The following is a 15872-nucleotide window of genomic DNA, read 5'->3' on the forward strand; positions in this document are numbered from 1 at the left end:
GGACAGACAGATGGAGTTATTGTCGCAGAGCAGAGCAGTGGTCACCAAATGAGGTTCCCAAGCCCAGGGTGTAACAGGATGATCCATCAGGATGCCTGAGAAAATGTTAGTGTTTGTCTTGGTTTGGGTTTCCCTAGAAGCCAACCCTAAGACAAAGATTTGAATGCAAGCAGTTTATTTGGGAGGTGAAGAAAACACCAGCAGGGGAGTGGAGAAGGGATGACAGCAAATAATGGGTTCATTCTCAAGCAGGTTACCAATGGGGGCCACTACAGTGTGACTGCACTGGGAAAACTGGAAACCAGTGTAAAACGTGCATTTCAAAGGTACATCCCACAAGGGCTGAGGGAGCTGGTATTTATACACCAACTACCCTCAGTGAGGGTAGCTCCAGAGGGATGTGGAGTTCCTGGCACTTCTAGCCCTCCATAGGCAGCAAAGCCGGCCCTGGCAGCCAGAGAGCCTTTTGCTCCATTATAGATGAATGTCCCTCCCCAGCACACATTATTTTTGTAACATGAACTCATTCTTATCTCATGGCAAAATATTTAAAAGAATTGCCTAATTTAAAGTTGTGGCCAGGGGGCAGACACGGTGGCTCACACCTGTAATCCCAGCACTTTGGGAGGCCGAGGCTGGTAGATCACTTGAGGCCAGGAGTTTGAGACCAGCCAAAACCCCATCTCTACTAAAAATACAAACATAGCCAGTCGTGGTGGCTCATGCCTGTAGTCCCAGCTACTTGCGGGTCTGAGGCATGAGAATCGCTAGAACCCAGGAGGCAGAGGTTGCAGTAAACTGAGATCCCACCACTACACTCCAGCCTGGGCGACAGAGCAAGACTTTGTCTCAAAAAAAAAAAAAAAAAGTTGTGGCCAGGCTCGGTGATTTATGCCTATAATCCCAGCACTTTAGGAGGCCAAGGTGGGAAGACAGCTTGAGCCCAGGAGTTCCAGACCAAGCTGGGCAACATAGCAAGACCCTATCTCTGAAAAAACAAAAACATTATCCAGGCGTGGTGGTGCAGCCTATAGTCCCAGCTACTTGACAGGCTGAGAGGTGTGAGCATCACTTGAGCCCAGGAGGTCGAGGCTGTAGTTAGCCATGATGACACCACTGCACTCCAGCCTGGGCTGGACACAGCAAGACCCTGCCTCAATAAATAAATAAATGAAGTTGTTACACAGGTTTCTCTTATAAAAAGGCAAGCATCACAGATTTGCTGACCTTCTCTCTCTCTTTTTTTTTTTTTTTGAGACAGTTTTGCTCTGTCACCCAGCCTGGAGTGCAGTGGCTTGATCTCTGCTCACTGCAACCTCCACTTCCCAGGTTTAAGCAATTCTCCTACCTCAGCCTCCCGAGTAGCTGGGATTACAAGTGCCTTCCACCACGCCTGGCTAATTTTTTTTTTTTTTGTATTTTTAGTAGAGACGGGGTTTCACCATGTTGGCCAGGCTGGTCTCGAACTTCTGACCTCAGGTAATCTGCCCACCTTGGCCTCCCAAAGTGCTGGGATTACAGGCGTGAGCCACCGCACCTGGCCTTGCTGACCTTCTCTACAGTGACAGTGACTGTCTATAATATAATAGCTGATAGAGATATTTGAACAAATATACTTATTTTGTAAGGTAAACAGTCTCTTTAAAAAGTTTTATTGCATACATTTTAACTCGTTTTATTACTTATTTTTATTTGTAATTAATTCTACAGAAACATCACAATGGTAGTACAGCAATCCCCCTCACTTGCCTTCCCCTGATGTTAACATCTTTTTTTTTTTTTTGAGATGGAGTCTCGCTGTGTCGCCCAGGCTGGAGTGCAATGGCACGATCTCAGCTCACTGCAACCTCTGCCTCCCGGGTTCAAGCGATTCTCCTGCCTCAGCCTCCCGGGTAGCTGGGACTATAGGTGCCCATCACCACGCCCAGCTAATTTTTTTGTATTTTTAGTAGAGACAGGGTTTCACCATGTTGGCCAGGCTGACCTCGAACTCCTGACCTCAGGTGATCCGCCCGCTTTGGCCTCCCAAAGTGCTGGGATTACAGGCGTGAGCCACCACATCTGGCCTGATGTTAACATCTTCTACATGAACTAAGATAGTTGTACCATTTTACACTTCCACCAGCAGTATACGAGAGTTCCACATTCTCACCAACACTTGGTATGGTCAGTCTTTTCAATTTTAGCCATCCTAATAGGTGGGTAGTGGTATCTCATTGTGGTTTTAATTTGCATTTCCTTAATGCCTAATGACATTGAGTTTATTTTCATGTGGTTATTTGCCATCCATATATCTTCTTGTTAAAGCGTCTGTTACATCTTTTATACATTTTTTTATTTTGTTGTTTCTTATTGAGATATATATGAACTCACATATATATTCTGGATGTAAGTCCTTTATTACAGCGGTCCCCAGTCTTTTTGGCACCAGGAACCTGTTTCATGGAAGACCGTTCTTCCACAGACCAGGGTAGGGCGGGGTGGCAGGGGAGGATGGTTTCAGGATGAAACTGTTCCACCTCAGATCATCAAGCATTAGTTATATTCTCATAAGGAGCATGCAACCTAGATCCCTCACATGTGCAGTTCACAATAGGGTTCGGCTCCTGTGAGAATCTAATGCCGCCGCTGATCTGACAGGAGGCGGAGCTCACCCACTGCTCACCTCCTACCGCGAGGCCTGGTTCCTAACAATCCCTGGGGAAGGAGGGCACAGGGGCTGGCCACGAGGGCTGGTCTCCTGGCCTCACCCAGCTTGATTCAAAGTGGCTACATGTTTGTTATATTGGACTTTCCCTAAAAGCTTTTGTTCGGGGAAAAAAAAAAAAGAGCTCCTCAGCCCCCAAAAATAAATGAATAAATGTTTCATAACCACCGAATTCCAGTTCAGTTTCTAGAAGTGGTCCTGCGGGTGACTGGGTTGAACACCCCAGCACATAAATCTTAAAAAAGTAACATCAGGTTCTAGCACCTCCCTGGTTGCTCAGGAGGGTAGCAGTTTTTCCCCAGTCTTAACGTCCAGGTTCTTAGTATGCCTTCAGCACCCCCTTGCAACATGGACCACAAGTAACATGACAATGAGTGGGTGTCAAACATAGGCAGTCCTGCGGCAACCAGGTTCTGAGGATCACCTAGTGGGCATGGGCACCTGGTCATGTGCAATACGTTGGCAAGGTGAATAAAGATGGCTTTACTTCTTCAAAAACATTTGTTTTGACACAGGAGAATAACCGCTTTTTGTAAGACACTCGCGCATGGAAGAAAGTGTTTCAAGTATTTTTTATCATTATGTATGCTTTGTGGACGAAGCTGTGGTATCCCAGTCTCCTCTAGGGACAACCTGCTCCCCCATTCTCACTGACATGAAACAGTGAGGGAAGGGTGCCCACAAGGGCTGACTCAGGGGTGAAGCCGATGTTCCCCATGGCTGGACATTGCCTGAGGTCAGCAGTTTCCTCATCAGTGAGGCCCTGCTAAGCTTCCAGAAGCATCCTGGGATGGCAATGAGGTGTTCCTGCAGAGTCCTAGAATTGCCGTGTAATACATGCTACACTCTCCCACCACTTTCTGAACTTTAATAAACAAGGAGCCAAGCACTCTGGCTTTGGAATAGAAAGGGTCCCACGAGGGTCAACCACGTCCCATCCCTTCAGTCCATCTGCTCTCTGGCCCCCATGTTCATGTCACTGGCTGAGTTGAGTTCTCAGGATAATTGATCTCCTGCAACAAAAGATACCTGTCCCCAGCTGTCCCGGAAGACACTGTGACCTTCAGGTATGCAGCTCTGGCAAAGGTGATCCCCATACATCTCTCCCCTCTCCCAGACCCATGTGTCCTTTCTCTAAGACACCCCACTCCCATGCCCATGCTGTCACCCCCAGATTTGTCTTCAGGCCTTTGGGCTCTCCGGTCACTGCAGGCTGTCCTTCACATGTGGCTTTAAGGAGTAGGATCTGAATTGTAATCCACAGTTGGAGGGCACTTCCCCTTAGTAAATGGTGTGATCCTTTCCCTTTAAAAAGACAGAAAAAATTAAAAAAGGAAGTGATCCCTTGGAAGGGAGTGAGCTCCTCATCCCTGGAGGGACACCCATAGGGAATGAACAGGTACCTGTTGGTTCTGCTTCACAGGAGATCCTACATTGGTGAGAGGCCAAAATTGATGACTTCTAGGCCTTTCCAACAAAACAGCCTGATTCTAAGGATGGGATTACAGCAATTCACACTCAGTTCAGCTCATTAAAGCACCCAAGTTGGCTTGTAAGAACTTCAGGTATAAAATCATAGTCCCTGGAAAATTATCTAACCCAACCCTGAGAGGAAGACCAAGGACCAGAGAGAGGAGGGAACTTACCTGAGGTCACCTGAAGGCCAGCATCAGGGCCAGAATGTAGGCCCTGACCTCAGTCCCACTTTCCCTCCACTGCTCCAATTCTTTCCCATGAGTGGAAACCCTGAGGACTCAACCTCCCATCCCGTGAGCCCTTTGGAAGATGGCACTTCCATAAGAACCCCTTGCTGTGTGTGTCAAACAGCATCCGCCAGCCCTTACGTTACACACTTTATGTATCTGTTTGTTGTCTGTCCTCCCCAACAAGATGTGAACTCCATGAACGCAGGACTTGCACTTCTTCACTGGTATTTCCCCTATGCCTAGATCATTACCCATGCTTAACAAATATTTGTCAAAGGAGGGAGGACTCACTAGGGTAAGAGTGGTCTTTCCCACCATCCAGTGGGTCTCCACGCCTCCTGTCTCTCCATTCCTCACCATGCCCACAGCCCCTGGCCCAGCCCCATGCCTCATTTCTCATTTCTACTATTGAGGCAGCCTCCCTGTCTCTATCCCCACAACAGTCCATAATGCCCTAAGTATGTTTATTAAACACAAGAATTACTTCCCATTAAAATCCTTCTGGATATCTGGGGAAAAATATTTGCAAAACACGTATCTGATAAAGGACTTATGCTTAGAATATCTAAGGAACTAAGCAGCCCCTTTGTTTAAAATGTGCAAAAGATTTGAAAACACTTCACCAAAAGAAGACATCAGAGGATGCCTATGAAAAGATCCTCAACATCTTGTCACTGGAGAAATGCAATTCAAACCATAATGAAATATACTATTAGAATGGCTCAAATCAGAAAAGAAAAACCCTGACAATACCAAGTGCTGACAAGGATGCAGAACCTTTAGACCCCTCATACGTTGCTGGTGGGAGTGCAAAATGAACCAGCCATTTCAAGATAGTTCAGCAGCTTCTTACAAAGTTATACACACACCCACCAAGTGACCTAGAAATCCTACTCCTAGATATTTACCAGAGAGAAATAAAAACATACGTCTACATGAAGACCTGTATTTAACTGTTTATAGCAGCTTTATTAAAAATTCCCCAAACTGTAAACAATCCAAATGTCCCTCAACTTAGGAATGGATAAACAAACTGTGTCACAACCATACAACGCAATCCAACTCAGCATTGAAAAGGAACAAACTATGATACACACAACAACAGCATGGCTGAATCTCAAGAGCACCGTGTAACATGAAAGAAAAAGATACAAAATTCTACATACAGATGATTCCACTTATATGACATTCTGGAAAAGGCAAAACTCCAGGGATGGTAGAATTGCCAGGGTTGGCAGTGGGAGGAGTAGACTGACTACAGATAGCACAAGGGGGATGGGAATATTCTATATCTTGCCTGAGGTGATATGTATGACAACTACATGCATTTGTCAAAACTCATAGAATTGGGCTGGGCGTGGTGGCTCATGCCTGTAGTCCCAGCACTCTGGGAGGCTGAGGTGGGTGGATTGCTTGAGCCCAGGTGCTCAAGAACAGGCTGGGCAGAATAGCAAAAGCACGTCTCTACAAGAAATTTAAAAATTAGCTGGGTGTAGTAGTGCACACCTGTAGTCCCAGTACTTGGGACCTGAGGTGGGAGGATTGCTCGAGCCCAGAAGGTCAAGGCTGCCATAAGCCATGTTCACACCACTGTGCTCTAGCTTGGGTGACAGAGTGTTGACACTATCTCAGAAAACAACAACAAAACCTCATAGAATTGTATACCTAAAGAGAATGAATTTTACTGCATGTGAGTTATGCTATAATAAGTTCAACTTTAGGCTGGGCACGGTGGCTCATGCCTATAATCCTAGCACTTTGGGAGGCCAAGGCAGGTGGATCACCTGAGGTCAAGAGTTTGAGACCAGCCTGGCCAACATGGTGAAACCCTGTCTCTACTACAAATACAAAAATTAGCCGGGCGTGGTGGCAGGTGCCTGTAATCCCAGCTACTCAGGAGGCTGAGGCAAGAGAATCGCTTGAACCCAGGAGGCAGAGGTTAGAGTGAGCCGAGATCGCGCCATTGCACTCCAGCCTGAGCAACAGAGCAAAATAAAACTCTGTCTCGAAAAAAATAATAAATAAATAAATTCAACTTTAAAAAAATTCTGTGGCTTCTCAAATACAGAATAAAGTCCAAGCAGCTTATCTATAGCATTCCAGCCCTCTAAGGACTGACCGAACCACCTCTCCTGCCTTATTCTCCACTATTCCCCTCTACACACCCCACACATCACTCAAAATGGGCCATTTAGTATTGCCCAGATATGTCCTGAACTTTTTGCTTCCTTTCCTTCGCTCATGCTCTTCCCTCTGTCCTAATTTTTTTCTCCTCCCTGGAAGAAGAAAACCCTTGAGGAAAGAACACAGCCTGGAGCCAGATGGACCAGAGATCCAATCCTATTTTGCGATTGTACTAGACAGAGAGCAAAAATGGCCCAGGCCTCCATAGCTCCTTGTATTGGTGGCCTTTCCAATGTGACTTTGCAGCCTCTCCCATCAAGAGGTAGAGTCTACTCCCCCCCAATCCCTGCCCCACTCGAATCTGGGCTGGCCATGGAACTTGCTTTGGCCAACAGAATGTGGTAGAAATAATGGTGTGGCATTCTGAGGCTGGGCTGCAAAAGGCCTTGCACACTTCCTCTCACAAACCCCAGCCTCCTCCATAGGAGCAAGCCTGGGCTACACCACTGAAGGCCGGAGTCTGTGTGGAAGAGTCTAGTTGTTCCATCCAAGACCATCCCAGACCAGCCAGCCCCCAGCCAACCCATAGACTCATGAACAATAACAAATGGCTATTGTTTTAAGCCACAGAGTTTCTGGGTGGTTTGTTATGTAGCAATAGCTAACTGCTACAGTGAGTAACTCGCTGTGGCCCTGGGAAAGTTACTCAGTTTCCTCACCTATATAATAAAAGCAATTATTACATACCTCACAGAGCTTTGTGATGCCCATGAGAGATGATTTTTTTTTTTAATTGAGATGGAGTCTCATTCTATTGCCTAGGCTGGAGTGCAGTGGCGGGATCTCAGCTCACTGCAACCTCCACCGCTGGATTCAAGCGATTCTCCTGCCTCAGCCTCCCGAGTAGTTGGGACTACAGGCACCCACCACCGCACCCAGCTAATTTTTGTATTTTTAGTAAAGACGTGCTTTCACCATGTTGGCCAGGATGGTCTCGAATTCCTCACCTCAGGTGATCTGCCTGCCTCAGCCTCCCAAAGTGCTGGGATTACAGGCATGAACTACTATGCCCGGATGAAAGATGTTTATACAGAGCTGAGTACAGTGCCTGGCACATAGTCAACCTTTGATTAACAGTTGTTACCCCTTTCCAAGCCCAACTCTTATCCAGCTTTTGAGAACCAGATCAAATGCCATTTCTTCCAAGCAGCCCTCCCTGCTTGGAAGGCTCCAAATTCAATATAATATTTGCCTCCTCTGAACTCCCATAGTATTTCCTCTCTCCCCCTCCAATACACTCTATCCTCAACTATAAGCAATTTGGAAAAACAGCCATAGCCTTAAACATAGGTATCCAGTACAGATATATACTCAATGCGAGAAAAAGATGAAATGATCTGTATAGATTAGGGACAGAAAGTCTGTTCTCCTGCCTCCCAGGCCTCTGCTCCTTCCAACCATTACACACAGCCCCCTTCAAGGGTGATCCCAGCAGACTTCCTTGCATGTTGTTGGCGCTCAGTAAATGTATCCTGAATTGAATCAGCTAAATTGGGGGTGGCATTTTCCCCCTTGGGGGCAATGAACACATGCAGGAGGGTTTTGGGGTCGTCCCAAAGACTGGGGGCCACTACTCCCCAACCAGTGGGCAGGCACCTGGAATGCCAACTGTCCCACCACTGGGCAGGAGAGTCTGGCACCATGAAGAAGAGGCACCTCACCCCTCCCACATGCCAGCAGTACCCTGCTGTGCAGTGCTGGGCTATGGGCAAGTCTTACATGTAGACCCTGGCCTGTGAGACAGGCTTCATTGTGCCCATTCTACAGCTAAGAAAAGAGAGTTGTGCTTAATAGCCCAGGGCCACACAGCTAAGAGATGCCAAAGTGGAGACTTTAACCTGCATCTTCTCCCGATGTTCACCAACTTGTTGGAGCCTCAAACGGGCCATGTCAGGGTGAAAAGTCCATGCTGATCTGAAGGCCATCAAGCAGACAACACAGAGCGGAGTCCAGGCTACCTATGGGGACATGGGCTATAAATGCTGATGTCATTTGGGGAACAAAATGTGCAACAGGAAGGTCACATGACTTGTCAATAGCACATGGTTTATAAACAACAGAACCACAGTCCCCTACCTCAATCTAGGACTCATTTTTAAAGGGTCTACTGTAATATTTCATAACCCCCTGAAGGTTTCCTACCTGAGCAACTGGTAATTCAGATATGAGAAGGCAAAGGCGAGCCCCATCCTAACATTACATCTTCCAAGTGGCGTTTTCCAAAGATTTCCTCCCATGTCAACTGCACTTTGAAGAACGCTTACTGGCTGCTTGATTTGCAGGTATTCATCAGCAGAGACCAGACTCCTCCATCAAGACTCGGCCGATCCCACCCCACCTGATTCACCTGGCTTCGTTCTTCCATATCCCCTGCCACACCCCACCCTCCCGCTGCTCAGCCATCCCTGATCAGGCCAGGCTCGTTTAGCCCTCACGGCCAGGCTGAGGATATTCCAGCCCAGAATATCCTCCATCTCTCCAGGCCACCTTTCCAGGTAGACATGGGCATTTCTGCCCCACACACTTATGGCACCTGGCTGAGCCCTCCTTCATGTACCTGATGCTAAATCAATCCTTCCTCTCTGCCCCGTTTGCCTGAGACCTTCTCTGTTCTGACCCCTAGCAAATGTCCACTAAATTCAATTAAATCATCAACTTTTTTCTCCCCCACCCCCTACCCCCATCCAAGGCCAACGTTTCTCCCTGTGCTCAGGGTGATCACCCCTCCAGCCCAAGCAACGAGCATGTTCCACCACCTCACAAGAGAATCTCCCCCTCCTTCCCTGCCCATCAGCCAGAAATATGCTCAAGTCTCTACCCCATCCAGCACCACCAGAAATACAGAGAGGAATAAGGAGAGGGGGACAGAGGGAAGGCAGGCAGGCGGGTGGGCGGGTGAGGGGGGAGGGAGGGAGAGAGGGAAGGAAGGAGAAATGAAAAAGTACGGCCTTCTCTCCCGACTGCCTTCCCTTGGAGTTAAGCCCAGTTTCCCCTGGTGCCACACAGTCTCAACGGCAACCACCTGACTTCTGTGTCCCAGAGTAAACATGCAGAGGGGGTTGAGGGGAGAAGGAGAGGACTCCACATCCTGAGCTTCCTGAGTCCCTCTTTCCTACCCAAACTTCCAAATCTCACCAAAACAGCATGCACAAAGGGTAAAAGGAGAGTGATCAAATAAGGTCAGGTGGGGTAAGGGCAGGAAGATGGGTCATGGTGAAGGCCAAATATGCCTCAGCCTTCCTGGGTTCAAAGAGCCTTCCCTTCTGCTCTCATCTTCCAGAAAGCTTCGGAGGAAAGAGTGGGCAAAGTGTTCTGGACAGAGAGAGAGAAGTCCTGGGCCCCACCTGCCTTCATTCCTCTTCTCAGGCTGCCCTGTAACTCTGGGGAGGTGGGTGAGTGCCCTCCCCCTGAAGCTGGAGCCACTCTGGACCAGACTGCTGTCTGGTTCTCTTCTGCAGTGTCCTAGGAACCAGCAAGGTGCCTGGCACACAGTAGGTGCACAATCAATTTTTGAGAAATATATGCATCAATGCCGTTTACTAACAATGACTTTGGAAAATCACTTTTTCTCTTCAAACTTCAATACTCTCAACTGAAAAGCACTGAGCGTAATCCCTACCCTTTAAAGCTATTGCATACAATAAGTACATACAAAATCACTTTGTCCGGCCAGGAACAGTGGATCATGCCTGTAATCCCAGGACTTTGGGAGGCCGAGGCGGGCAGATCACTTGAGGCCAGGAGTTTGAGAACAGCCTGGCAACATGGTAAAACCTCCTGTACAAACATTACAAAAATTAGCTGGGCGTGGTGGCACGCACCTGTAGTCCCAGCTACTTGGAAGCCTGAGGTGAGAGGATTGCTTGAGCCCAGGAGGTCAAGGCTGCAGTGAGCCAACATCGTACCACTGCACTCCACCCTGGGTGACAGAGCAAGACTCTGTCTCAAAAAAACAAAAAACAAACAAAAAAACCATCACTTTGTCCATTTTAAAGATATTCCAAGAATATAATAATTTATTACTGTCGTTACAGAGGATAGACATTTATGATTTCCATTTCAGATTTCTGGACAAAGAATATGCCTTTTAGCTTCAAATACTAAAAATGCAGTATGCGTGCTGGAGCATTTAGAAGGTATACTCATGGCTGCCATTTCCTTTGAACTTTATCAAAAATGGAAGATAATTAACAGATGGATAGACAGATAGGTAGAAAGATAGGTCATAAAGCAAGAAGAGTAAACCATTAGTGGTACAGGTTGAGCTTCTCTTATCTGAAAATCCAAAATCCAAATGCTCCAAAATCTAAAACTTTTTGAGCACCGACATGATGCCACAAGTGGAAAATGCCACACCTCACTTCATGTGATGGGTGGCAGTCAAAACTTTGCTACTGCACAAAATTATTTAAAATATTGTAGAAAATTACCTTTAGGCTGTGTGTATATGGCATGTATGAAACATAAATGAATTTCATGTTTAGACTTGGGTCCCATCCCTAAGATACCTCATTATATATATCCACATATTTCAAAGTCTGAAAAAAAATCCCAAATCCAAGACAATTCTAATCTTAAGCATTTCAGACAAGAGAGACTCAACCTGTATAATCTGAGTAGTGGGTATACAGGTATACACTGTAAATTTCTTTCAACTTTGCTATATGTTTGAAATTTTTGTAATAAAATACCAGGGAAAGAAACTTGAAAGGAAAAATAAACTTCTGCCAAATCAGACAAGAAGTTTCTCATGAGTTCCTTTCATGGAGTTATCAGATCCTGGCCCATTTTACTAATTAATGTACTGACTCATCATTTAACAAATATTCACTGAGTTCCTTCTGTGCCTGCCAGCAAGACACCAGAGCTGGAAAGTAGAAAAGTTCTGTATGAACTTTTGAAGCTGCCTGGAAAAAAAATCAGGGAAGACTCCCTATTTAAGCAGCGCTATAGATGGGTGAATAGGAGTTTTCCAAACAAAAACTGTGGGGAAGATGTTTCAAGAACAAATCATAGGCCAGGCATGGTGGCTTACCCCAGTAATCCCAGCACTTTGGGAGGCTGAGGCAGGCAGATCACTTGAGGTCAGGAGTTTGAGACCAGCCTGGCCAACATGGTGAAACCCCATCTTTACCAAAAATACAAAAATTAGCCGGCTGTGGTGATGCACGCCTGTAATCCCAGCTCCTTTGGAGGCTGAAGCAGGAGAATTGCTTGAACCTGGGAGGTGGAGGTTGCAGTGAGCCATTGCATCCCAGCCTGGGCAAAAAGAGTGCGACTCCATCTCAAGAAATAAAAATGTAAAAAAAAGAACAAATCATAGGGTGGCCAATGTCACAATGTGGGGAAGACAAAGGGAGTGGGTCAGAGCCTGGCCTGGAGCAGAGTTCTGATATCCACATGGCCAGAGGTAGACCAGACGGAGTAAAAAAGACCTTGCTGGAAGATCCAGAAGATCTAGAAAGTTGGCTAGATGAAAAACCTGGCCCACTCATCAGTCAGCCACATTTATGAAGCACCTAGTGTATACACAGCTCTACAGAATGGAAAACAAAAGGCTGCCTTTCCCACACATGAGTTAAATCCCAGGCTTCCAGGCTGGAAGCCCAGAACACTAGTTTGCATGAAGAAGCAGGGAAGAAGGCAGCTTAGGGATGAGGGGTGAGAAAGATTAGCTGTAGCCACACATTCCAGAAGGAGACTTTACAACTCTCACACATGCACTCCCTCGCCTGGATCAAAGGCAGCGCACTGGTTGAGAACGTGTTGTGTTTTGCCACCAAGGACCTCCTCCCAACCTGGCCAAGGAGGTGAGGCTGAAGCACAGGGTCAGAGTCGGAGCCATGTGTTTCTGGTCCCCGCACTGCCTCTGTTCAGCTGCGGGACTCAGCAATCCCCTTCACCCCACCTCTCCAAGCATCATTTATTCACACATGAGATGAGGATGACAGGGCAGACAGTCACCCTTCACATTGCTTTAGCACCTCTGTCATCTGCAGATGTCTAGATTTTACACCCGCAATCAGACTGGCTCCTGCCTGACCACCACTCTAGAGAAGAAGGCATTAACATGAAAGAGCTGAGGATCCAATGGGAGCTCCTCCGTCCATTCAGTCTCCATTCATTTTTATTAATTTTTTTTTGAGACAAGGTTTCACAGGCTGGAGTGTGGTGGCACAACCATGGCTCACTGCAGCCTCAACCTCCTAGGCTCAGGCAATCCTCCTACCTCAGCCTCCCAAGTAGCTGGGATTACAGGTGCACATCACCACACCCAGCTAATTTTTAAATTTTCTGTAGAGACAGGTCTCCCTATGTTGCCCAGGCTAGTCTCTAACTCCTGACCTCAAGTGATCCTCCTGCCTCGGCCTCCCAAAGTTCTGGGACTATAGGTGTAAGCCACTGCATCCAGCCCATTTTTATTGATTCTTTACTCCAGCTTTATTTTTATTTATTTTGATTTTTTTTTGTTTAAACTTACAGAGTTGAATGATTGCTTCTTTTGGTTTCAATCTTTTTTGTTTGATATTAAAACAACTAAAGCCATGAATTTTCCTCTAATGGGTGCTTTGACCATATTACACAGGTTTTGATCTATAGTTTTCATTATAATTAATGTCTAAATAGTCTGTAACTCTAAACTTGATTTTCCCTTAGACCCAAGAGCTATTTAGAAGAGTGCTTTCTACTTTCCAAGTACTTGGTTTTGGGGTTATCCTTTTGTGTTAACTTCTTGTTTTGTTGTATTATGTTTAGAAAAAGTAACCTAAAAATTCCTATGTAGGGTGTTAACTTAAACATTTTAAATGAGATTTTCTTAGAGATCAATTTTTATAAATGTTCTATAAGTATCTGAAAATAATGTGGAATAAAATATATCTATTCAAATCCTCCAAATAATTATTTATATATCCTTAGCTGTCAAATTTTCAGATAGGTCTATTAAGAATTCTCATTATTATTACGGGATTTTGTTACTGTTATTTTGGGTGTGTAAAAGTTCATAGTTAGGCTGGGCATGGTGGTTCATGACTGTAATTCCAACACTTTGGAAGGCCAATGTTGGTGGATCACTTGAGCCCAGGAGTTTGAGACCAGCCTGGGCAACATGGTGAAACCCCATCTACAAAAAACGCAAAAATTAGCTGGGCGTGGTGGCACATGCCTGTAGTCCCAGCTACTTGGAAGGCTGAGGTGGGAGGATTGCTCGAGGCTGGGAGGTCAAGGCTGCGGCGAGCTGTGATTGTGCCACTGCACTCCAGCCTCTAGCCTAACCCTGTGTCAAAAAAAAAGTTCATGGTTATTATAATTTCTTCATGGATTTTTTTATTGTTTACCATGATTAAATACTCATCTTTGTTCCACTTACCATTTTTGCCTTGAATTCTATTTTGATTAGTGTTTGTATTACTACTCTTCCTTTTCGTTGTTGGTTACATTTATCTGATATATCATAGCCAGATGTATTTTTACATGCATGTCTTCCCCTTTCTTTTTTTTTGACATGGAGTTTCGCTCTTGTCACCCAGGCTGGAGTGCAATGGCGCAATCTTGGCTCACTGCACCCTCCACCTCCCAGATTCAAGTGATTCTCCTGCCTCAGCATCCTGAGTAGCTGGGATTACAGGTGTGCGCCACCACACCTGGCTAATTTTTGCATTTTTAGTAGAGATGGGGTTTCACCATGTTGGCCAGGCTGGCCTCAAACTCCTGACCTCAGGTGATCCACCTGCCTCGGCCTCCCAAAGTGCTGCGATTACAGGAATGAGCCATTGTGCCCACGTCTTCCCCTTTCTTAAGCTCTCCATGTTAATTCATTTTTCATTTGACTAGAGTATATCCTTCAGTAATATTTTCAGAAAAATATGCATTTCATATATATCCCAATATTTGTGCATCTCTCATTTGCTTTGCAGATGAATGACTGGTTGACTACATAGAGGACTCTACAAAGTCCCAATTCTTTTCCTTGAGAATTATATAAACAGTGTTTTCTGTCATTTATGTTTCAGAAGAGAAGTATGAAATATGCCTGATTGTCTTTGATTTAGATTGCAGGTTCAGTGTCATTTTAGATATAATACTAGCAAGATTTTTATTTTACCTTTGAAACCCAGAAATTTCACCACACTTTTCATGGATTGAATGGGTATATTAACCTCTCTCCCCGCTGAAACCTCACTAAAACAAAGTAAAGGAATAAAAATGTTAAGGCATGTACCCACAAGGGCAAAAAGAACAGGAGAAGCACCAGGAAGAAAAAATATTTTGGAAGTTGAAAAGCAGATGGAAGAATGGTGACTAACCTGGTAGACCTAAGAAAGCTAAACCCCAAATCAGTAAAGGGTAAAGCTAAGAATCCCCCGACTCCAAAAGACTAAGGAATTGGCAGCACTAGGTACCCCTAGAAGTGGGAATGAAGATGAAACCGAAAACAGGGATTGGTCTGTATAATATCAGTTTGATAATCTGTATAATATCAGTTTCTCTCCCCCACTGTCTGCAGCCAGATGAGTGCCCTTCATTTAGCCTGGCAGAAGATCGGAGATTTATTCTCTGGAGACAGATTCTCTGTTCAGGATGGCACCAGGCATAGTTGAAATCATGAGTACCATATTTAAAATAGGGAATTGGGCCAGGTGCAGTGGCTCATGCCTGTAATCCCAGCACTTTGGGAGGCCAAGGCGGGCAGATCACCTGAGATCAGGAGTTCGAGACCAGCCTGACCAACATGGAGAAACCCTGTCTCTACTAAAAATACAAAATTAGCTAGGTGTGGTGGCACATGTCTGTAACCCCAGCTACTCAGGAGGCTGAGGCAGGAGAATCACTTGAGCCCAGGAGGCGAAGGTTGTGGTGAGCTGAGATTGCGCCATTGCACTCCATCCTGGGCAATAAGAGCAAAACTCTGTCTCAAAAAAAAAAATAAATAAATAAAAAGAAAGAAAGAAAGAAAAGAGGGAATTAAATGGAGCTTTAATCACTAAATATTGAGAACTGTAGCCTTTTCCCTTCCACTTAGATCCTAGAGCTTGTACAGCCAAGCTTACACCCCCCAGAGAGGAAAGTTCTAACAGTAGTGACATTGGGAGTTCACCCAGTGAAAACACCCAGCTTGATCATCGTGTGGTGGAGTCCATAATCAACAAGTGCCCAGAGCCTTCAGAAGGATTTAGAGCTGGACAGGTATGCAGAGCCAAGCATCACCAGACATTTGAGGAAAAACCTCTGATATGGAAGACTGAGGCCAAAATGAACATACAGAAAAATGAGAT

General features: G+C 45.6%; 1 protein-coding gene across 2 annotated transcripts in view; it reads right to left on the reverse strand.

Annotated features, from left to right (window-relative positions):
- Positions 1–3560: 3560 nt before the first annotated feature.
- CIMAP2 (ciliary microtubule associated protein 2) overlaps positions 3561–15872 on the reverse strand; it is a 36191-nt gene continuing 23879 nt past the window's right edge. Inside the window, exons 10-11 of one of the 2 annotated variants that reach the window (XM_063698353.1) lie at positions 3876–4012; positions 3561–3720 (exon numbers count right to left, since the gene is read on the reverse strand). In XM_063698353.1, the coding sequence (XP_063554423.1) occupies positions 3940–4012 (73 nt within the window). In that variant the 3' untranslated portion in view covers positions 3561–3720; positions 3876–3939. Of the gene's footprint in view, positions 3721–3874; positions 4013–4110; positions 4198–15872 lie in introns of those variants that run through there. The other variant, XM_055349801.2, reaches the window with a different exon arrangement.

The sequence above is a fragment of the Gorilla gorilla genome, chromosome 1 (assembly GCF_029281585.2).
Source record: "Gorilla gorilla gorilla isolate KB3781 chromosome 1, NHGRI_mGorGor1-v2.1_pri, whole genome shotgun sequence".
Lineage (NCBI taxonomy): Eukaryota > Metazoa > Chordata > Mammalia > Primates > Hominidae > Gorilla > Gorilla gorilla.